Source organism: Saccoglossus kowalevskii, chromosome 3 (assembly GCF_978046115.1).
Source record: "Saccoglossus kowalevskii chromosome 3, keSacKowa6.1, whole genome shotgun sequence".
In the NCBI taxonomy this organism is placed as follows: Eukaryota; Metazoa; Hemichordata; class Enteropneusta; family Harrimaniidae; genus Saccoglossus; species Saccoglossus kowalevskii.
Window position 1 is genome coordinate 40,822,044 of NC_140643.1, and position 26,161 is coordinate 40,848,204.

The following is a 26,161-nucleotide window of genomic DNA, read 5'->3' on the forward strand; positions in this document are numbered from 1 at the left end:
ATGTCCAGCCAGTATTATTTTTTCCTTCTAATACTCGTCTTCTCATTTGCCACTAATTATGCTGAAGTTGCAAATTTTACTCTGGATTCTCTGGAATTTAATCACATGACTGTACATGACATCACTGGTCATGTTTACATTGGCGGTGTTGATTACATCTATAGACTGGATGAAGATTTACAACTCATTTTCAATATGACAACTAAACCTGATGATGGAACTGAAAACTATAATAAGATATTATCAATTAACTATGATTACAATAATCTGGTTACTTGTGGCAGATACAGAGGATATTGTCAGATTAGAAACTTGACTGATTTATCAGTGTTAGGTAATAGTGATGTATATGTTGCTGCACCTACTATGGAAGACTCTACTGTGGGATTTGTAGCACCAGGTTATGATGATAAACCTATGTTGTATGTTGGTACATCAAAACGAGGATATACTAATTATGGGGATGAAGTTGTGAGTGGAAGAGAACTCAAAGATAACCTTTTTAGTACAGTTCAGCAACCCAATAGTAAAACTGCAGTAAATATAGATAACGTTTTTCTTTCTGGACCAGGCTTTTTGAAGTACATTACAGGTTTTGGCTATGAAGGATTTAGTTACTTTTTGACTGTACAAAGATTAGGTAGATCTGATGAATCATACATATCTAGGATTGTACGTGTATGCCAAGAAAGGAATGACAACTACTATTACGACTCTTACACTGAAGTAACTCTACAGTGTAATGGCCCTGATGGGACATCATACAATCTACTACAAGCAGCCCATGTCATAAGACCAGCATCAGATCTAGCTACATCACTATTATTGGAGGACAGTGAACAAGTTTTATTTGCTGTGTTTGCCAGAGGAGAAACCCCTAAGGATTTAACACCATTACAACAATCTACAGTGTGTATGTATAAAATGAAAGTCATTGAACAAGCCTTCACTGATGCTATATATGGATGTCTTATTAATCCGGGTGGAGTGGATTATGAATTAAAGTATATCACCGGATCAGCATGTACTGGCACTGGAGGTACTAATGATTTAGTAAGTATACAAATGTTTTACTGTTATTATGTACAGCTGTGTGTGCTACAATAGTGTCAGACTGTATTTTGTTTTTAAGAATACTTTTTGGTGGTTATAATAGATATGATATGTGATATGTCTATACCAATTGCTTTCACACTTTGTACATACATGTATGATGTATTCATGTAGATCATCAAAGGACATGTGTGCAAATTGTCACAAACCCCATTACTCTGTTTGAGATATGCATATCCTTGTGATGCTAGTAAAAAGTATCACCATACTAGTGTCTGTGGTAGCATTTGAATGATTTCACTAAATCAACCACAGTATACCTTTCATTGCAGAAATTTTATAAATTTTACTGTGAAACAAAAAAATTAAACCATTATGTCAAGTGTTACATATGTTGGTTTTAATACTTACAGTATATTTAAGCAAAACAAATTATAACTTTAATACATGACATGGTTGCAGCAAGTAAAAATTATCATGTTTTTTTTTTTTCAATTTTGGTTTAGACACATTGTCTTTTGGGTTTAAAAATTTCTAAAATAGTCTTTTATGAAACTATTCCATGTTAAACAGGTAATAGAAAAGTTCACTGTCAATGACTATTATGATGATTCTGTCGCCTTTTTAATTTTAAGAAATGTGCTAATCATGTGAGCCAGAAAAAAGGTTTTTACAGGATCTAGGGAGGACTAAATTATTTTTCATGTGGCCACACACCGTGCTCAACACTGGGTATTCAGCTATAGTTATATAAAAACAACAAGAAAAATATAAATCACGAAATGCATAATTAACCAAAAATAAGTTTGAGACAGCCAATGCCACTTTAATGTGTTATTTCATAAAAACTAAATAGCAATTGTCATAATTTCCAATAAATTTGAATTATCCACAGTGGACTTCGGTCAGGTTTGTTCGTTTTGTGAAGATATCTTCATTTCTCTAATTTTAGCAGATACATGTATCTTATTTGTTATTTTGGGTGAAAAAAGTTATTTTTGAAAACTACCGACTAAATAGTTTATTTTATTTTCACTGCAAGATCTTACATAATTTCTGCCACACAAATCAAATTGATTCTGAACTTGAATTAAAATTGTATATAGCACATTATTTAGCATGGAAATACCACTTGTTTGTCAAATAAATCCCTTGCGATGTTTTGACTACAATAATATAACTATTTTGTGCCTTGTTTTGTTATGTGAATTCACACATATTACCGATGTCACAGTGAATCAAAAATGGTTTATTCCTTGATACTCTTTACACATACATTGAATGGACTAGATGCCAGATTTTTTTCTTTTTTAACAAATATTTATGTAATGTTTACATTCAGTTAAAAATAAGATTTTTTTTCTGTTTATTCAATATCCAGCTACCATCTAATTCGGTATGAATGGAAAAACAATCAATAGTATGCATACTGTATTTGCTCTACGAATATGGTAGTTCCCTTTCTTGTGAAGGAAGTATTTTCACATATATTTTGTAGCTCATCCATTTTTGTCCCAACCACTACAGCCATGTCTTCAGTGTTCACTGTTGTCACTAATCAACTATGACACACATGTAGCACTACTATTCAAATCCTGATATTTCTTTAATCTTTTGACAAATGTAGATGATTCTTTTAAATTTGTGAGATTCATTGTAAAGGAAATTGAAAATTGTTATCTAAATGGTAAACCTAATAGTCTAATTCAAATGTGAGACTATTTTATGATTAAACTTCATTGTTCCTGTCAGTGCTACGATAAAATGAATCTATCATTCCTGCAAAATTACAATACTGACAATATGTGAATGAATACAATGTGACATGCTTATAAGCATACTCAATAACCAAGTTTTGAGCTGCATCAGCAGCATTACATCACAAGTACAAGAATTCCAAAAGTTTTAATTATTTTTTCTATGTTTATTAGGATGAATGTTTCACTGGTGGCCGATATAGATATGTTAATGGTAAAGATCCTGTATCTGTAATTGCTGTACTGGAATATCCCAATACACTACTTACATCCATTACTGTAACCACTGTACAAGAATACACTGTTGGGTTTATAGGAACACAAGATGGACACATACTGAAGGTAAGGGTTACTATACAAAGAAATCCATGGTTGGTGTACTGGAATATCCCAATACACTACTTACATCCATTGCTGTAACCACTGTACAAGAACACACTGTTGGGTTTATAGGAACACAAGATGGACACATACTGAAGGTAAGGGTTACTATACAAAGATCCATGGTTGGTGTACTGGAATATCCCAATACACTATTTACATCCATTACTGTAACCACTGTACAAGAACACACTGTTGGGTTTATAGGAACACAAGATGGACACATACTGAAGGTAAGGGTTACTATACAAAGAAATCCATGGTTGGTATACTGGAATATCCCAATACACTACTTACATCCATTGTTGTAACCACTGTACAAGAACACACTGTTGGGTTTATAGGAACACAAGATGGACACATACTGAAGGTAAGGGTTACTATACAAAGAAATCCATGGTTGGTGTACTGGAATATCCCAATACACTACTTACATCCATTGCTGTAACCACTGTACAAGAACACACTGTTGGGTTTATAGGAACACAAGATGGACACATACTGAAGGTAAGGGTTACTATACAAAGAAATCCATGGTTTGTATACTGGAATATCCCAATACACTACTTACATCCATTGTTGTAACCACTGTACAAGTACACACTGTTGGGTTTATAGGAACACAAGATGGACACATACTGAAGGTAAGGGTTACTATACAAAGAAATCCATGATTGGTGTACTGGAATATCCCAATACACTACTTACATCCATTGCTGTAACCACTGTACAAGAACACACTGTTGGGTTTATAGGAACACAAGATGGACACATACTGAAGGTAAGGGTTACTATACAAAGAAATCCATGGTTGGTGTACTGGAATATCCCAATACACTACTTACATCCATTGCTGTAACCACTGTACAAGAACACACTGTTGGGTTTATAGGAACACAAGATGGACACATACTGAAGGTAAGGGTTACTATACAAAGAAATCCATGGTTGGTGTACTGGAATATCCCAAATACACTACTTACATCCATTGCTGTAACCACTGTACAAGAACACACTGTTGGGTTTATAGGAACACAAGATGGACACATACTGAAGGTAAGGGTTACTATACAAAGAAATCCATGGTTGGTGTACTGGAATATCCCAATACACTACTTACATCCATTGCTGTAACCACTGTACAAGAACACACTGTTGGGTTTATAGGAACACAAGATGGACACATACTGAAGGTAAGGGTTACTATACAAAGAAATCCATGGTTGGTATACTGGAATATCTCAATACACTATTTACTTCCATTGCTGTAACCACTGTACAAGAACACACTGTTGGGTTTATAGGAACACAAGATGGACACATACTGAAGGTAAGGGTTACTATACAAAGAAATCCATGGTTGGTGTACTGGAATATCCCAATACACTACTTACATCCATTGCTGTAACCACTGTACAAGGACACACTGTTGGGTTTATAGGAACACAAGATGGACACATACTGAAGGTAAGGGTTACTATACAAAGAAATCCATGGTTGGTGTACTGGAATATCCCAATACACTACTTACATCCATTGCTGTAACCACTGTACAAGGACACACTGTTGGGTTTATAGGAACACAAGATGGACACATACTGAAGGTAAGGGTTACTATACAAAGAAATCCATGGTTGGTATACTGGAATATCCCAATACACTACTTACATCCATTGCTGTAACCACTGTACAAGGACACACTGTTGGGTTTATAGGAACACAAGATGGACACATACTGAAGGTAAGGGTTACTATACAAAGAAATCCATGGTTGGTATACTGGAATATCCCAATACACTACTTACATCCATTGCTGTAACCACTGTACAAGAACACACTGTTGGGTCTATAGGAACACAAGATGGACACATACTGAAGGTAAGGGTTACTATACAAAGAAATCCATGGTTGGTGTACTGGAATATCCCAATACACTACTTACATCCATTGCTGTAACCACTGTACAAGGACACACTGTTGGGTTTATAGGAACACAAGATGGACACATACTGAAGGTAAGGGTTACTATACAAAGAAATCCATGGTTGGTATACTGGAATATCTCAATACACTATTTACTTCCATTGCTGTAACCACTGTACAAGAACACACTGTTGGGTTTATAGGAACACAAGATGGACACATACTGAAGGTAAGGGTTACTATACAAAAAAATCCATGGTTGGTGTACTGGAATATCCCAATACACTACTTACATCCATTGCTGTAACCACTGTACAAGAACACACTGTTGGGTTTATAGGAACACAAGATGAACACATACTGAAGGTAAGGGTTACTATACAAAGAAATCCATGGTTGGTGTACTGGAATATCCCAATACACTACTTACATCCATTGCTGTAACCACTGTACAAGGACACACTGTTGGGTTTATAGGAACACAAGATGGACACATACTGAAGGTAAGGGTTACTATACAAAGAAATCCATGGTTGGTGTACTGGAATATCCCAATACACTACTTACATCCATTGCTGTAACCACTGTACAAGGACACACTGTTGGGTTTATAGGAACACAAGATGGACACATACTGAAGGTAAGGGTTACTATACAAAGAAATCCATGGTTGGTATACTGGAATATCCCAATACACTACTACATCCATTGCTGTAACCACTGTACAAGGACACACTGTTGGGTTTATAGGAACACAAGATGGACACATACTGAAGGTAAGGGTTACTATACAAAGAAATCCATGGTTGGTATACTGGATTATCCCAATACACTACTTACATCCATTGCTGTAACCACTGTACAAGAACACACTGTTGGGTCTATAGGAACACAAGATGGACACATACTGAAGGTAAGGGTTACTATACAAAGAAATCCATGGTTGGTGTACTGGAATATCCCAATACACTACTTACATCCATTGTTGTAACCACTGTACAAGAACACACTGTTGGGTTTATAGGAACACAAGATGGACACATACTGAAGGTAAGGGTTACTATACAAAGAAATCCATGGTTGGTGTACTGGAATATCCCAATACACTACTTACATCCATTGCTGTAACCACTGTACAAGGACACACTGTTGGGTTTATAGGAACACAAGATGGACACATACTGAAGGTAAGGGTTACTATACAAAGAAATCCATGGTTGGTATACTGGAATATCCCAATACACTACTTACATCCATTGCTGTAACCACTGTACAAGGACACACTGTTGGGTTTATAGGAACACAAGATGGACACATACTGAAGGTAAGGGTTACTATACAAAGAAATCCATGGTTGGTATACTGGAATATCCCAATACACTACTTACATCCATTGCTGTAACCACTGTACAAGAACACACTGTTGGGTCTATAGGAACACAAGATGGACACATACTGAAGGTAAGGGTTACTATACAAAGAAATCCATGGTTGGTGTACTGGAATATCCCAATACACTACTTACATCCATTGCTGTAACCACTGTACAAGGACACACTGTTGGGTTTATAGGAACACAAGATGGACACATACTGAAGGTAAGGGTTACTATACAAAGAAATCCATGGTTGGTATACTAGAATATCTCAATACACTATTTACTTCCATTGCTGTAACCACTGTACAAGAACACACTGTTGGGTTTATAGGAACACAAGATGGACACATACTGAAGGTAAGGGTTACTATACAAAGAAATCCATGGTTGGTGTACTGGAATATCCCAATACACTACTTACATCCATTGCTGTAACCACTGTACAAGAACACACTGTTGGGTTTATAGGAACACAAGATGGACACATACTGAAGGTAAGGGTTACTATACAAAGAAATCCATGGTTGGTGTACTGGAATATCCCAATACACTACTTACATCCATTGCTGTAACCACTGTACAAGGACACACTGTTGGGTTTATAGGAACACAAGATGGACACATACTGAAGGTAAGGGTTACTATACAAAGAAATCCATGGTTGGTGTACTGGAATATCCCAATACACTACTTACATCCATTGCTGTAACCACTGTACAAGGACACACTGTTGGGTTTATAGGAACACAAGATGGACACATACTGAAGGTAAGGGTTACTATACAAAGAAATCCATGGTTGTTATACTGGAATATCCCAATACACTACTTACATCCATTGCTGTAACCACTGTACAAGGACACACTGTTGGGTTTATAGGAACACAAGATGGACACATACTGAAGGTAAGGGTTACTATACAAAGAAATCCATGGTTGGTATACTGGAATATCCCAATACACTACTTACATCCATTGCTGTAACCACTGTACAAGAACACACTGTTGGGTCTATAGGAACACAAGATGGACACATACTGAAGGTAAGGGTTACTATACAAAGAAATCCATGGTTGGTGTACTGGAATATCCCAATACACTACTTACATCCATTGCTGTAACCACTGTACAAGGACACACTGTTGGGTTTATAGGAACACAAGATGGACACATACTGAAGGTAAGGGTTACTATACAAAGAAATCCATGGTTGGTATACTGGAATATCTCAATACACTACTTACATCCATTGCTGTAACCACTGTACAAGAACACACTGTTGGGTTTATAGGAACACAAGATGGACACATACTGAAGGTAAGGGTTACTATACAAAGAAATCCATGGTTGGTATACTGGAATATCTCAATACACTATTTACTTCCATTGCTGTAACCACTGTACAAGAACACACTGTTGGGTTTATAGGAACACAAGATGGACACATACTGAAGGTAAGGGTTACTATACAAAGAAATCCATGGTTGGTGTACTGGAATATCCCAATACACTACTTACATCCATTGCTGTAACCACTGTACAAGGACACACTGTTGGGTTTATAGGAACACAAGATGGACACATACTGAAGGTAAGGGTTACTATACAAAGAAATCCATGGTTGGTATACTGGAATATCCCAATACACTACTTACATCCATTGCTGTAACCACTGTACAAGGACACACTGTTGGGTTTATAGGAACACAAGATGGACACATACTGAAGGTAAGGGTTACTATACAAAGAAATCCATGGTTGGTATACTGGAATATCCCAATACACTACTTACATCCATTGCTGTAACCACTGTACAAGAACACACTGTTGGGTCTATAGGAACACAAGATGGACACATACTGAAGGTAAGGCTTACTATACAAAGAAATCCATGGTTGGTGTACTGGAATATCCCAATACACTACTTACATCCATTGTTGTAACCACTGTACAAGAACACACTGTTGGGTTTATAGGAACACAAGATGGACACATACTGAAGGTAAGGGTTACTATACAAAGAAATCCATGGTTGGTGTACTGGAATATCCCAATACACTACTTACATCCATTGCTGTAACCACTGTACAAGGACACACTGTTGGGTTTATAGGAACACAAGATGGACACATACTGAAGGTAAGGGTTACTATACAAAGAAATCCATGGTTGGTATACTGGAATATCCCAATACACTACTTACATCCATTGCTGTAACCACTGTACAAGGACACACTGTTGGGTTTATAGGAACACAAGATGGACACATACTGAAGGGAAGGGTTACTATACAAAGAAATCCATGGTTGGTATACTGGAATATCCCAATACACTACTTACATCCATTGCTGTAACCACTGTACAAGAACACACTGTTGGGTCTATAGGAACACAAGATGGACACATACTGAAGGTAAGGGTTACTATACAAAGAAATCCATGGTTGGTGTATTGGAATATCCCAATACACTACTTACATCCATTGCTGTAACCACTGTACAAGGACACACTGTTGGGTTTATAGGAACACAAGATGGACACATACTGAAGGTAAGGGTTACTATACAAAGAAATCCATGGTTGGTATACTGGAATATCTCAATACACTATTTACTTCCATTGCTGTAACCACTGTACAAGAACACACTGTTGGGTTTATAGGAACACAAGATGGACACATACTGAAGGTAAGGGTTACTATACAAAGAAATCCATGGTTGGTGTACTGGAATATCCTAATACACTACTTACATCCATTGCTGTAACCACTGTACAAGAACACACTGTTGGGTTTATAGGAACACAAGATGGACACATACTGAAGGTAAGGGTTACTATACAAAGAAATCCATGGTTGGTGTACTGGAATATCCCAATACACTACTTACATCCATTGCTGTAACCACTGTACAAGGACACACTGTTGGGTTTATAGGAACACAAGATGGACACATACTGAAGGTAAGGGTTACTATACAAAGAAATCCATGGTTGGTGTACTGGAATATCCCAATACACTACTTACATCCATTGCTGTAACCACTGTACAAGGACACACTGTTGGGTTTATAGGAACACAAGATGGACACATACTGAAGGTAAGGGTTACTATACAAAGAAATCCATGGTTGGTATACTGGAATATCCCAATACACTACTTACATCCATTGCTGTAACCACTGTACAAGGACACACTGTTGGGTTTATAGGAACACAAGATGGACACATACTGAAGGTAAGGGTTACTATACAAAGAAATCCATGGTTGGTATACTGGAATATCCCAATACACTACTTACATCCATTGCTGTAACCACTGTACAAGAACACACTGTTGGGTCTATAGGAACACAAGATGGACACATACTGAAGGTAAGGGTTACTATACAAAGAAATCCATGGTTGGTGTACTGGAATATCCCAATACACTACTTACATCCATTGTTGTAACCACTGTACAAGAACACACTGTTGGGTTTATAGGAACACAAGATGGACACATACTGAAGGTAAGGGTTACTATACAAAGAAATCCATGGTTGGTGTACTGGAATATCCCAATACACTACTTACATCCATTGCTGTAACCACTGTACAAGAACACACTGTTGGGTTTATAGGAACACAAGATGGACACATACTGAAGGTAAGGGTTACTATACAAAGAAATCCATGGTTGGTGTACTGGAATATCCCAATACACTTCTTACATCCATTACTGTAACCACTGCACAAGAACACACTGTTGGGTTTATAGGAACACAAGATGGACACATACTGAAGGTAAGGGTTACTATACAAAGAAATTCATGGTTGGTGTACTGGAATATCCCAATACACTACTTACATCCATTACTGTAACCACTGTACAAGAACACACTGTTGGGTTTATAGGAACACAAGATGGACACATACTGAAGGTAAGGGTTACTATACAAAGAAATCCATGGTTGGTGTACTGGAATATCCCAATACACTTATACTTACATCCATTGCTGTAACCCCTGTACAAGAACACACTGTTGGGTTTATATTAACACAAGATGGACACTCGATTACTATTATACAAAAAACACATGGTGCATGTTTAACATGGAAGGTACGGTGGATTTGTGTACAAGAAGGTTGATATGTGTATTTGTTTCACAATTAGTGTCTTCTAACTTTATATATTGCTATTGCAATGATCTTCTTGATATTGATGTTCTTGTTTCTGTAGGCACACTTCCAATCATCTTCATCAGCTAATGAATACAGCAATGAAAATCTGGCAACATCAACAATTCTATCTGACATGGTGTTTGATAATAACATGGAACATCTCAATGTATTGACTGAACATACAGTAAGTGTTTAGGTTTGTTATTGTGTGTAATGTTCAGAATACAATCATGTTTTTTTCAAAGAACATGAGCTGTGGTGCCATCATCATAATGCAAAGTTCCTATAAAATACAATGAATTAAAATCAATCACTAGTCACACTTTCTATAGAAGCCAATCATTTGCATAAACATATCACTGTATTCCGAAATTTGTTATATTTCTACTATAAATCCAGTGTGAACATTCAAGATATAGTTATTATAAAGTTATGTTTAATTATCATATTAGGTTTACAAAGTAAAGGTACAAGATTGTAATCAATATACAACATGCAGTGAATGTTTTGATTCTATGGATCCATACTGTGGATGGTGTACATTAGAAAGAAGGTAAAGACCATAAAATTCAGGTTGAATTTTCACAACATTTAAACTGCATCCTAACTTTTTTCTGAATTGTTTTTTTTTTCCAGCAATATCAGGATGGATTCAAACTTTGCCTCCACTAGGATGAGGCTCTTATTTAATTGTTTTTCAATTTTTTTTTTATAGATGTTCCTTGTATAGTGAGTGTCCATTGTCAGACCAGACATCAAGATGGTTAAATGTGTTTTCTGGTGATGCATGTGTTAATATCACATCAATAGAACCAACAGATAGTATCCCTATTACTGTCCAGAATCAGGTAAGATGTTCTCTGTATAGTGAGTGTCCATTGTCAGACCAGACATCAAGATGGTTAGATGTGTTTTCTGATGATACATGTGTTAATATCACATCAATAGAACCAACAGATAGTATCCCTATTACTGTCCAGAATCAGGTAAGATGTTCTCTGTATAGTGATTGTCCATTGTCAGACTAGACATCAAGATGGTTAGATGTGTTCTCTGATGATACATGTGTTAATATCACATCAATAGAACCAACAGATAGTATTCCCATTACTGTCCAGAATCAGGTAAGATGTTCTCTATATAGTGATTGTCCATTGTCAGACCAGACATCAAGATGGTTAGATGTGTTTTCTGATGATACATGTGTTAATATCACATCAATAGAACCAACAGATAGTATCCTCATTGCTGTCCAGAATCAGGTAAGATGTTCTCTGTATAGTGATTGTCCATTGTCAGACCAGACATCAAGATGGTTAGATGTGTTTTCTGATGATACATGTGTTAATATCACATCAATAGAGCCAACAGATAGTATCCCTATTACTGTCCAGAATCAGGTAAATAATTTTAAACTCATAGTTGCTGTCGACATAGGACCGGCCACCGGGCATCCCCGAGGGGAAGACGTGTAGTGGCGTGAAGCTAGGCGATTTGGTGCCGTACACGAGCGCCGGTTCGAGTCACGCACGCAGTACGTATTTACTATAATTAGACATAGTCTTTACCTTGCCGTTTATTCGGTGTTATTTGCTTACAGAATCAGGTAAGATGTTCTCTGTATAGTGAGTGTCCATTGTCAGACCAGACATCAAGATGGTTAGATGTGTTTTCTGATGATACATGTGTTAATATCACATCAATAGAACCAACAGATAGTATCCCTATTACTGTCCAGAATCAGGTAAGACGTTCTCTGTATAGTGATTGTCCATTGTCAGACCAGACATCAAGATGGTTAGATGTGTTTTCTGATGATACATGTGTTAATATCACATCAATAGAACCAACAGATAGTATCCTCATTGCTGTCCAGAATCAGGTAAGATGTTCTCTGTATAGTAATTGTACATTGTCAGACCAGACATCAAGATGGTTAGATGTGTTTTCTGATGATACATGTGTTAAATATCACATCAATAGAACCAACAGATAGTATCCCTATTACTGTCCAGAATCAGGTAAGATGTTCTCTATATAGTAGTTATCCATTGTCAGACTAGACATCAAGATAGTTAAATGTGTTATGATATATACCAGTAGTAGGTTAAATTTGGTAATTGTTGTCCTAAGTATAACTATTGAATATGGCTATCAATTTCAAGCAATGGCTCTTTATCGATAACATAGAAGTAAATGTATAGAAATAAGAATTTAAGAACATGCAACTATAAATTGGAATATTATCAAATGATTCCAAAATAGATCATATATACGGCATTAGGTAGTTAGATCATGGCATGGGTTAAACAGTTTATTTCCCTGTGGTTCCTTTATAGTTCCATGACGGAATATTATTGGTTTTTTTCTCAACACTTCTGAGCTGATTCTTGTTGCCATGGACAACACATACACCAGAAATGGACATATCTGTAATGTTATAGAATGTAATCTTGTATTAGTGAAAATTTTCCAGTGGTTCTGCAACAGAGAAACTTGTGATGACCTTAAATTATATAATTACAAACATTCCTAGTAGCAAAAATTTACCAGTTTTACATTTTATTATCTCTGCTGTCAGGTTTGTGGACGCCTTCTTGAAAAATGCAAGTCTGATTGCTTTGATACTTCATGATGATTTCTTTAATTCTCTAATTTTGATGAATATTTTTGTACTTTTTGGTAAAAAATGATATTTTGGTGACCCACTACTGTCAAATCATAACTAAATTGACTAATGCACATAAGTAGAAGCAGATAGTAGGATGACAAAATACTACAATCTTGTCAATTACTTTTTCATGACTGAATTTAGATTCATTACAAAATAGTACAATTATCAACTACCACTTTCACTGAACATTTGTTATTATTCACACAGATAAACACATATTTTGTTCACAAATTGTCCTCTGGGCTCAAAAAAAACGAACAAATTATGTTCCATTAATTTCAGATTGTACTTAATGTTGCTGAGCTTCCTGATGAAAGAGATATTAGTCCAGCATATGAATGTATTTATGAAAATGGGTTTGAGACACCAGCCAATCAGTCTGGCCAGAGCTTGTCATGTGATACACCACCTACCAATCAAAGACCTGATATACCAAGTGATCAAGGTATAGCTCTTAAGATATTATCAGTGATACCAATACATATATACCGGTAACTCATAATGAAATATATACCTACCATAAGTTTGTGAAGATGTAAATATAGTACAGTTTCATCATGTTTTGTTTGATATCGATCACACATGAACTGTACAAAAATAGTGTTTACTTAACATTTAAAATGATCGTGATATTTAATATTTGGTACATATAAATCAAAGAATATTCATGCAAGATTCAACAACCAGAAAACAGCAAAAATGTGTGGCTAACAAAGTTATTGATTTGTATATCATCTGTTTGTCTTTCAGATCATGTGTCTGTACAACTGCTTGTAAAAAGTCATGAAACAAATGTGAATTTTGTCAATACTAGTTTCTATTTCTTTGAATGTTCAAACATTAAAACGTGAGTTTTTTCTTCAATTATCATTTCATGTGATGATGTTTATGAGACATGTTTGAAAATGATTTTATTTGTAATTGTGTGATCTGCAAAATATGTTCAGTATATACACAGTATATTTCCTCTGTAATCCCTAACAATGCAAAATCAGCAGAGCTCTGCACTTCTAAAATTAAATACAGAAAAAAAAAATTTTAGCTTTTGAAATTTAAAGAATAGCAGATACAACCATAGTGGCACATAGCATGGCCAATCTTGTAAACTGGTCACAGTTCTTTAGGTGGTGGGTTAGTGCGCAAACAATACCTTACTGAATAAGATAAGGGAAAGGTACAAGCGCATACATAAAGTAGCTTACAGTAGAATAAATATACATGTAATAGAAAATAAGTGTATTCTGTAAATAATAAACTTAATATTTCAATAGTTGAATATTGCAAAGTATGTTGGTTAATGTGAAATATTGTCTGTCAAATGGTTGTTATTACCAAGGAAAGACTTCATGTCAGAAATCTTCTGTTTAGTGTATGTGTGACACATCTGTAGTAATTTTGTATTAGAAACACCACAAGAAAGTGCTGGTCTACGGATATAAGCCCACAGTTTTGGTTAGAGTTGAGTAAATTACACATAAGCATCAACAACTTCAGAAATTGTGGCTGGTTTACAATTAGCATAATGACAAAGAGACATTTGTGGATTTACAAAAATAATCAAATGGCCAGAACAATGGGTCACATGACTAAAAGTAGTATAAATACTGTTACAACAGCGATCACAATGTAATGTTTTAAATACGGTATATGGTTTTTGTAAAACTGTTCCTTTTTTTTTAGAAATTTCTTCTGTAGTTCAGTAATTTCCTGTTGTGTTATTCCAGGTGTACAGAATGTGTAAGCAGTAACTGGGCATGTGATTGGTGTATATATGAAAACAGGTGTACTCATGAAAGTGATACATGTGTACAGGATGATAATTCAACAATTGTGTTTGGAGTAAATGTAAGTTTTAATAGTCAATTGATTATACTTGATTATAAAACAAACCTAGAATATCACAATGTCATTTCAGAATGTTTGAAAATAATGCAATGTGAAAGTATTCTGATATATACCAGCCATCTATCAATGTACAGAAGATTTCTTGACATGATAAGGCCGGATATGCATATTCTCAGCTTTACATGTTTTATTTCACAGAATATTTTTACTAATAGTATGCGAAGAGGCGATTATTTTTGTCCTCATCTGGAACAGCAAGATGATGAAGTTCTGATACCTGTAGATCTGACTAGTATCATTACAATATCCGCTGTCAACTTACCAGAACTCAAGGTATGGTATTACACTGCAATTGCAAATAAAAAAATACTTTGGAAACTGTTGTATACTTGTTATTTCAACTGCATACATTTTCTTATATTTTGTATGTACAAAATGTACATATTAGATAAATATTTTAGATAGTTGTAAGGGAAATTTGTGAATATTTGTAGAATTCATTTCTGTTTTATGAGTTTTGAGAGAAAATGGATTGGAGGATTCTGTCTGCTTCAGTTGCTGGATATAATGAATCTACATATACAATGATGAACTCCTCACCAAACCATATTTGGTGACAGCACACTTTGAGGGCACAGTTTGTGTGAAGTAGTCAGCCAAGCACAAATCTCGACACAAAGTATGCTTGACTTCAGTATGGGTTGGTGGAGAACCCATTATTGTTATTATTTTGAAATGTCATCAAAACCAGTGAATTTGCTGCCATAATACAAAAAAGGTTATTATATTAAAAATCCTTAGTAAATTGATATCTCACTGTCACTGGCCCCGGAATCTGCATAATTTAAAATGCAATTCTTAGCCTGGAATTCACATTGCTTTTAACAAAATAAAATGAGAAAGAGTTTTGATACATTGAATAATAAATTTATTCATTTATATTTTGAGGGGGAAAAAAAAGACTGATACTATGTGTAAAGTAGCATTGTAGTGAATACTACACAGGTACACATCCCATAGCCTTTGATTCCATGGCTGTGTTTGTGAGTGTTTGTTCTGATGTGCTGCCCCTCAGAAACCTACAAAATTTACAATCGCTATGTTTACAAACATTCAACAGTTGAAAATCTATGGCCATGTATAGCGAGTTAGGCAGATACCCCCTAGACGTATTTATAAAAAAACAAATAATTAAATATTACAGTCGGGCCATGAATTCTAATAATGCGTTACTCAAGGAAGCTTTTGTGGTTAACCAAAGCATTAAAAGTAAATGGTATCTAGAAGTGACATCATTATTAAACAATATCCAACTATATCATTCAGTTAACAACTGTGATAAATTAACCTCGGCACAAATGAAACAAATTGATTTGGGCATCAAGGATTTATTTCTAACAAGATGGAAAGGTGAGGTCTATAATGATAACCGCACCAAAGCAAATGAGAAAAACAAACTAAGAACATATCGGCTAATCAAATCAGATTTAAAACTTGAGCCATATTTAGTCAAGCTAAAAAACTTTGAACTGCGTAGTGTGCTTACCAAATTCCGTCTTAGTGACCATAGTCTCAAAATTGAAATGGGTCGTCATAAAAAAATCCCACTAAACAACAGGGTTTGTGACATGTGTAACAAAGGTCTAATTGAGGATGAAATGCATTTTCTGCTGGAATGCAACAAATATAATGAGTTGCGTGCCAAACTGTTCAATAAAGCTAAGGATATGATCCCAGCATTTGAAAATAAACCTGCAGAGAAAAAATTCATGGAATTGTTACAGAATGAAAACATTATTATTCCAGTAGCACAGTTCATAAGTAAAAGCTTTGAAGTCAGGAAGCAGGGTCTTACTTGACATCTTAATGCCTGCTGTCAATTTTGTAATTTTATATTAGATTGTATTTTAGAGATTTTGTATTTTTTAGTAATTTAGTGATTGTATTTGTTATTTAGTATATTGTGTTTTTTTTTTTTTTTTTATATATATATTTCTCCTTGTACTTTGTGACCATTTTCTTTCCCTCCGGGGATTGTGTAAGATTCAATAAGTAAATAAAATATGACTGTAAATCATAAAATCATAACTTTTATCTTGCATGCAATTTTTTTGAGTGCTTGTAAAAAATGTTAATTAAGCTACACCACAGGGAGCCCAGAAACTACATGTATGATCAACTGTACGCACTCACTATGAGCGGGGAGTGGGGGTGGGGATTCTGGGTATCGGCTGGTATCTAGTGTAAGAAATAGACAAAGGATGAAGGTTCTGGCCAGCTCACATTTTTTAAACTGGAAAAAACAGATGAACAGAATGAAAAATAAAATCTAAAAAAATACCAGCTTGAAGAATATTAGTTGCTCTTTCAAATTTCGCCATAGCCTTACCTCTATTTTACCTATGTCTGCAGAATAAATCAAGAAAACTACACAAATTGACTCTATTTATGAATAATTATCGGTTTATTTTTCATTCAGTTTGACTGTTTTTTCGAGTTTAAAAAATGTGAGCTAGTTGGAGCCTTCATCCCTTGTCTATTTCTTACACTAGATACCAGCCGATAACCCCCCTGAATATTTTTGTAACTTTTAGTAAAAAAGTGCTGTTTTTGACTTATTTTTAAAAACTACCAGCTCAATTGCTTTGATACTTGGTATGTGGATACCTTGGGTGGAGTTCTGTCAGATTTTTTTCATTATGCGACGATATCTGTATTTCATCATTTTTTGTGAAACAGGTGCTCCAAATGTTTTGATACTTGGTTTGGGTGGACTTCTATTAGATTAATTTATTTCATGACATTTGGGGAATTCACTACTAATTAACAGACATATCCTATAATTGGGGTGGATAAATCTACAACTTGGATACTATTGAACTTATCCTTAACAGTGATAAGATCTAAACTCAGGAGTTGAAACACTTATAGATCCAGCCAGAAAAAAATGTAGTATAAGTGTGTTTGGATAATCTTGGGGTTCTGATAAGACTGTAACATGTAAACACTTCAGGCCAAAATCAGACCCTGTCTCACATTCTTCAAATTATGTTCCATTCAAATCATGGTATCCCAGTAGGCAATATCATTTGTAATTTCTGTACGGGAATAAGTATTGTTTGTTGACGACCATTGGCACAAATCGTTTGCCCATTCTTTCTTGTCTTCTCTGAGTGTACCTATATTTTCAAGAAATGTATTGTCAGTCCTGTCATGACATAAAACCAAAGAATTTGAATAGTCACTGGAAGACATCAATACCAAGAAGGTGTTATGTCTAGATTTGACACAGTTTCCCGAATATTAAAAAATGATTGAGGGAGCTGTTTTATTTGGCTCTGAAAGAACCAGACTGACCTCAGCTCTTATTTGACCCCAAACGTATAAACATACAAAAAATAATCTCCTGTTAATTGGTGGGAAGAGCAATAGTTTGGCTCCAATAGAATGCTGGCATGTAAATCTAGCATATGATGTTAATGTAACTATGTATGCATTTAGTATTGCAAGACTGTGCTCTGATGAAAAAGTGGAGCTGTTTCAACCGTCAGCTCATTAAATATTCTCTCTTTTACATGTACCCCGGTATATGTTTCTGAGTACAACATTGTATTCATGATGCTCAATAATGAGATACATTATCATGATTAATCTGCAGTGATGACTCCTAAAAATTCACTGCTATTGATAATGCTATAATATGTGATATACCGTATTTGTACATTTATAGGGTAATCCTGGTTATGAGTGTATTCTGAGAGGAGATGGATTTGAAGATTCCACACCAGCTACCAGACACAATGACTCTACTCTAATATGTAATGACAAGAAAGTGAGTATTATACACTGTTATATCAGAGTCACATGGTGACAATTCTACATTGCCACTGTGGGTTTATGCATGACCATTCAATTGTTATATCTCACATTGTTTAGTAAAGAAAAATATTGTTATTGTTTTGAAAGGCTAACTGTTGATGTTCTATGTTTCAGTATAATTATGATGCTAATGTTCAGGAGCTGAATGTTAGTTTAACTTTGCAATGGAATGATAATTATATAATTGATGATATATATGGATTCATTGGTGAGTATCTGTTTATTATCATTTTTTGATTTATTGATACCTATTTGTGCAAATTGCATTCTGTACAGTATGGTGTAAATAGTGCTTCTACATCCAATGACGCAGAACATTCTTGAACACATTAATGTTGGTGACATAGTGTCCCTCATGTACATTGTAAGGGAAAATGTAAACAGTAAAAAATAAGTGCAGATATGAGCAGCAAATTGTTGTCAGTGCTAGATGTAATGCCTAATTTAGGATATTATTTAGGTTTTTCATAATTATTACTGTCTATTTTATTGTGTTCAGTGTGAATGGGTAAAATCATGACGATTTTTCATGCCTGTTGAAATTTTTATTTTGTGATTTTCCTCACTCTACTCTCTGCCAGATTGATCTGAAAGTCTAACATGTTCACTTGACTTTTGAATGATAACAACTTGTACATTTGTTTTCACACAGTAACATTGTATAACTGTAGTGTTGGTCGTCATGACTGCAGTGAATGTTTATCAACAGTAACGACAAGAGAAGAATTACAATGTGGATGGTGTGTTAGTGATACTTCCTGTAAGATTGACGATCATTGTAATCAGGAATGGTTGCAACAAGAATCTACAGTGAAATGTGATGATCCTATTATCAATGCGGTAATAATGTGAATCAATATTTAATGAACAAACATTTTGATGCTGCTATTTTTTCAACACCAGAATAAAATCATTGTATTTGTTTTCTTACATTTCAGATTTGTCCGTCATCTGGTTCATTTGAAGGAGGAACGGATGTGATAATTACTGGTAGTAATTTGGGCAAAGACTCCTCTCGTATTGGGAATGTTACTATAGGAGGGCATCCTTGTGAAGTAATCAAAGAAAAATATGTGGTAGCAAGAAGGTACAAAAAAACATTTTCTTCTTTGGTCTTATCTGTACTCTTTTTGCCATTCCACAAACAAACAAGACTACTAAGGACAGACAAAAAAAAAATCTTGCTCATCTGATTTTTTTTGGGGTGGTGTTTAAAAAGTTTAAACATTCATACCCACCCATCTTGCATGTACTTTAAACAATGTACAAAACAGAGAAACTTTAAATTGCAAACATTTAAGTCATCATTGGAAAACAGTATACATGATGTACCGGTATACCTGAACAACTCTTGTCTCAAGGTTCTGCATTTTGTAAGAATCTTGCAGCAATGGCAATTGTCAGGTGATTTTTTGATACAAAATCAAAAAACAAAATGTAAAAATGTCAGGTACAAGCAGGTCAATTAAGATTTGGTGTTTTTCTCGCCAAAATGTAAGATTATTTTTCACTGCTACATTTATAATGTGGGTTGTTGTTTTCTATTTATTTACATTACAGTCTTGAGTGTACCACAGAGTCTGCTGATGTTGATTATTCTGGTACAATCACTGTAACAGTAACTGGTAATGATAATACAACTCAAACTGGAACATCTGATGATTCAGTACAGTTTACATGGAGGGTAAGATAAAATATCAAAATTTTTAAATTTCTCAAATACCAGTAATTAACCAAATAATGAGAACTTATTATTAGTGGTACTGATATTTGGTAGCCTAAAGTTAGATAAGTTAATACCTGTAGTAGTAATTATATTTTTCAACTATATGTGAATGTTACGTGAGTTACAACATAACTGATGTTATTGACTTAGCTTAGCTTCAGTTAGTTGCGTATAATTTTTAATGTGGTGTAGCTTTACTAATTATTACTGGTATAAATTGTTTATTACTTCTTTTTTAACTCTGTCTGGACACAGTGTAGGATTGTTAATGGTGTCTGTCCATCTGTTCATTACATTCTTCTTCATGGACCATTTTTTCCCAAATTGGTACATAGCATGCTTGCTTTTTTGACATATTTAATATGTTTGGCTCAAAAATGACATGAAAATGGCTTCTTTATGTTAGAACATCATCTCCAAGTTGTACAGACCAATTGGAATTTGAAATACTAAAACATCTGTTGGCTCACTTAGGAACTTTCATATATCAATCCAATCCTAGGTGGTTGATTTTGATAAAAATCTGCAATTTTCATTTTTTTTGCATAATTCACTTACATCTTAAATTCACACGTGACACTGCTCCATTTGAACTAATGAAAGTTGATCTGTGTCATGGTCCAGTGCAGAATGGCTGACTTGCAGCCATTTTTAGTCCCCGTTCGGACGCAGTGCTTCCGTGCTTTCGTCCGTGCATGCGTCCGGACCTGTATCTTAGAAATGCCTGGACTAATCACAATCAAACTTCACACATACATCATACATGATATTATACATATGCACATCAATTTGTTTCAGGATCTGATTCAAGATGGCCGAATGGTGGCCATTTTTGTTCTAAAAATCATCAAAATCAAGCATTTCTCGGCTGTTCACAGATGGATTTTGTTCAAACTTGGTATATACGTTAGACATTATAGGACCTTGATGCACATCATTTTGTTTTTCAGATAAGATTCAAAATGGACGACTGGTGGCCATTTTGTTTTAATGAATGTGGTTCTAGTGCCATATCTCTGACTTGCTGTGACTGATTATGTTCAAATTTTATATATTCATTATACATGTAGATGTATTCAAAATGGCTGATTTGCTTTTAATTAATGCTGTTCCAGAGCAATATCTCTCAATACTCGTTTGATGTTCAGATACAAATGTTAATCATTTAAATGTTAAAATAATTATCAAAATAATATTCATGACATGGTTATATTCCAGCTATATTACTATAAACAAAAGTATATATTTTAAATTTGATAACTTACGGAGACTGTGCCATGCATGGCTTGTTATTTATTATTTGCCTCGATCATCAAATTGGAGTCGTCATTGTTGTTGCTATTGTTGTCATCTCTGATGTTACAATAACTCAAACAGTTTTCAAACTTGGATAATTTATTAACCAGTTTGAAGACCATTTTTGGCATGGGTTGTACATGTATTTTTCAATATATTGGTGAAACTTTACTTAAAAGTGCTCTTTTCTTGGGTTACCGGGTATAATAAAAAAGTTTATCTGGGGAAAATAAAACTGTGCACAGACCATGAGAACCAGATACTCACTAAGATGGGATAGATACATGTATGGCAGTAATGTGATTGGTATATTTCTTATGTAGTGTAAATCATCCTTCTAATCCAAAAAATTAATACTTTTCCCATCAACATGTACATGAAATTGACAGTATTTTTTGCACCAAAACGATGATCAATATTTACTTTGCCAAAATCGGTGAGCATGTTGACACATTTAGTCACAATAAAACTAAGCTGAATTTTGCATATATTTCATACCATAATCAGGAGTGAATATTAATTGAGCAATGCCGGTAGAACTTCAAAAAATAAGTTATTTTTGTGTAAGTGTACAGCATATATTGATTATTTGTCAGTGATGGTTTCTTTCTTCTTCCATCTCTAACACTCAAAGTTCTAAATTTATGTTAAACCATACGTTCAAAAAGAAAAATTTTAAACTGATGACATTTTGGAGAACTAAGATATCACCATTTTGTAGTTGAACCAAGTTTTAGTAACCAATAAATTACAACAACAAAAAAATGCCTATTAATTACTTGGTCCAATTTTTAGAGAGGGAGACATTTTGGAGTTTTTACTATTACATTTATATATTAATTGAGGAACATCAATATTAAAGAATGTTATTATGACAACCAAATTATTCTTGTTGTTCCCACCTAAATTTGAACTAATATTTTCCGTGATACTCATATGTGCATGTTATGTTGTCTTGTCAATAAATGTTGACCATTTGATTTTATCTCATTTAGAGCCAAAGTGTGGTTGACTTTCACCCTAAGATTGGTCCTAAATCTGGAGGTACTACAGTTATTATATCAGGACAATATATGGATGCAGGTAGAAATATTACAGTTGACATTGGTGGTTCTATATGTACTGTAGACAGGTAAGTGTGTCATGAATTTATCAAAGCCTTGAGTAGCCTTGGTTCTGTACAAGACGACAAATTGAGTGCTGTCCTGATTCAATCTTAAATCATGTGGTTATACTTTACTCTCCCTATCAAGGAGTGCAATGCTATTTGGCCTTTACATTTTTTAATTTTTTCATAGCTGCTTTGAATTTTCACATTTTGGTTTAAAATAATACCTTGATAACTAAATTGTTTAACTTTTTGTGTTACTTCAACAGAGAAAGATGCATGATGAACCAGAATATTGATCAGGACAATATGTGGATGTAAGTAGAAATATTACGGCAGACATTACTGACATGTCTATCAATGTCTCAAATGTATTCACATTTAAAGCGGGAGAGTTGTCACCTGCGCATGCGTCAGGTGGCCATCGCGTGTCATTGTTTACAAACAAGCGTCTACCCATGAGCCTTTGCATTTTTAGCGTGTGTTGTTATCGTCGCTTGGGACTCAATTCCGGCGCGTGCGCAGGTGATGACCCTCCTGCTTTAAGTCAAACACTATACAGAGATATATACACTGGTATCATTTTTGTACTTTTAATAAAACAATGTCTTTTGACATTGAGCTATAAATTGCTCTCCTAAATACAGTAAGTGATTAATGTAGCCACATGTATGCTATAAATGCATTCAAAAATCTAAATTGAGAAAGTGGTAGTTATACCTAAGTTTTGGTTGGAGTGCATGATAGGAGAGTGAGTCTAATTAAAAAAAGGTGTCATTGATATTGCAGGTATTTTCATTTGATTTTAAATTCACTGGTTTATGAAAGAAACAATACATGGTATTATTTTACCTCAGAGCCCTAACAGACAATCAGATTTACGAATTTGGTGGTAGATATATTTGAGTACTGATTTCTCAGCATTCAAAGACGTAATATTCGGCTTCTACACGGACATTACGATCGATCTAAGAAATTCTGATTCACCATTTAGCTTTGTCTATGTTTTCTTTGAGAATCACCTGTAATTTATGAACAAGGCGAGTAACTAATATTTTCAGCTCAACAAGATATCTTGTATTACCTGGGCCGAGTTATGTTCTGTGATTACCAGGGGATCATCGAACAGCACGATTATATCTGTTGGTCCGACCACTGCTGGTCAATATTTCTATATTATTAATTTTTAAAGCTATTTTACATGTCAGTGAAATATGCGAATAATTAAACCCCATATAATAATATTGGGTGTTCAAGTTTATGAGTTTAATCATAAATATCATTATTTCAGGAATATGGTAAATGAGACTCATATTATATGTTCATCTGGTGCTAACAAAGTAACAGACGCTGCTAACTTAACAATATATTTTGATGGAGCTGTACGTCCCCTATTAGGTGTCACTTATGAATACACAGAGGATCCTACCATTGAAACTATTTTACCAGAATCAAGTATGGTTAGGTGAGTTTAGTTTTATTGAACCAGTAATCTGCACTACATTTTAATACTGTTATTATGTAGCTGTATTTAATACAATAAAGACCCGGCCACATAATACATATTGTAGTTTTTGTTCTGCTCGGACTTAGTCTGAAACAAGGGCTTATGTTCTGGCTTCCATCCCTTGATTCATCCATGTTGGTCCATCAGACAATTTTCGAACATGTCTGGACTGATTTTATTTGCAGTTGGTGCAAAAATAAGTCATAATAGAAGACATACATTGTATGCACATTGATTTGTTTCATTGACTTTTTAGCTCCGCTTATCATATGAGTGATTGTCCGTCGTCGTCCGTGTCAATGTTTTACTTTTTCGACTTCTTCTTGAAAACTTCAAGCCTGAATGCTTTGATACTTGGTGTATATGTACCTTGAGTAGACCTCTCTCAGATTTGTTCATTTCATTATGATATCTTCAATTCTCTAATTTTGGTGAATATTTTTGTCATTTTGGTAAAAATTGATATTTTCAACTTCTTGTTAAAAACCGCAAGTCCAATTGCTTTGATATTACATATATAGGTGATACATGTGGACCTCTCTCAGACTTGTTCATTTTGTAATGATATCTTTAATTCTCTAATTTTGGTGAATATTTTTGTCATTTTTGGTAAAAAGTGATATTTTCGACTTCTTGTTGCAAACCACAAGTCCAATTGCTTTGATATTACATATATAGGTACTACATGTGAACCTCTCTCAGATTTGTTCATTTCATAATGATATCTTCAATTCTCTAATTTTGATGAATATTTTTGTAATTTTTGGTAAAAAGTGATATTTATACCTTCTTGTTGAAAACCGCAAGTCCAATTGCTTTGATATTATATATATAGGTACTACATGTGGACCTCTCTCAGACTTGTTCATTTTGTAATGATATCTTTAATTCTCTAATTTTGGTGACTATTTTTGTCATTTTTGGTAAAAAGTGATATTTTCGACTTCTTGTTGAAAACTGCAAGTCCAATTGCTTTGATATTACATATATAGGTACTACATGTGAACCTCTCTCAGATTTGTTCATTTCATAATGATATTTTCAATTCTCTAATTTTGATGAATATTTTTGTAATTTTTGGTAAAAAGTGATATTTACACCTTCTTGTTGAAAACCGCAAGTCCAATTGCTTTGATATTACATATATAGGTACTACATGTGGACCTCTCTCAGACTTGTTCATTTTGTAATGATATCTTTAATTCTCTAATTTTGGTGACTATTTTTGTCATTTTTGGTAAAAAGTGATATTTTCGACTTCTTGTTGAAAACTGCAAGTCCAATTGCTTTGATATTACATATATAGGTACTACATGTGGACCTCTCTCAGATTTGTTCATTTTGTAATGATATCTTTAATTCTCTAATTTTGGTGAATATTTTTGTCATTTTTGGTAGAAAGTGATATTTTCGATTTCTTGTTGAAATCCGCAAGTCCAATTGCTTTGATATTACATATATAGGTACTACATGT

The 26,161-nt window shown here is 34.5% G+C and overlaps 1 protein-coding gene across 1 annotated transcript in view; it reads left to right on the forward strand.

Moving 5' to 3' along the window:
- The window catches only part of LOC100371982 (plexin-A2-like), a 63,732-nt gene continuing 37,571 nt past the window's right edge, over positions 1 to 26,161 (forward strand). The window contains exons 1-17 of the mRNA XM_085497506.1: positions 1 to 1,053; positions 2,985 to 3,152; positions 10,711 to 10,836; positions 11,105 to 11,205; positions 11,368 to 11,500; positions 13,609 to 13,771; positions 14,077 to 14,173; positions 15,051 to 15,171; positions 15,370 to 15,504; positions 18,902 to 19,003; positions 19,165 to 19,258; positions 19,703 to 19,890; positions 19,989 to 20,137; positions 20,611 to 20,734; positions 23,068 to 23,204; positions 23,450 to 23,497; positions 24,472 to 24,645. Coding sequence (XP_085353632.1) covers positions 1 to 1,053; positions 2,985 to 3,152; positions 10,711 to 10,836; positions 11,105 to 11,205; positions 11,368 to 11,500; positions 13,609 to 13,771; positions 14,077 to 14,173; positions 15,051 to 15,171; positions 15,370 to 15,504; positions 18,902 to 19,003; positions 19,165 to 19,258; positions 19,703 to 19,890; positions 19,989 to 20,137; positions 20,611 to 20,734; positions 23,068 to 23,204; positions 23,450 to 23,497; positions 24,472 to 24,645 — 3,113 coding nt within the window. The remainder of the gene's footprint in view (positions 1,054 to 2,984; positions 3,153 to 10,710; positions 10,837 to 11,104; positions 11,206 to 11,367; positions 11,501 to 13,608; positions 13,772 to 14,076; positions 14,174 to 15,050; positions 15,172 to 15,369; positions 15,505 to 18,901; positions 19,004 to 19,164; positions 19,259 to 19,702; positions 19,891 to 19,988; positions 20,138 to 20,610; positions 20,735 to 23,067; positions 23,205 to 23,449; positions 23,498 to 24,471; positions 24,646 to 26,161) is intronic.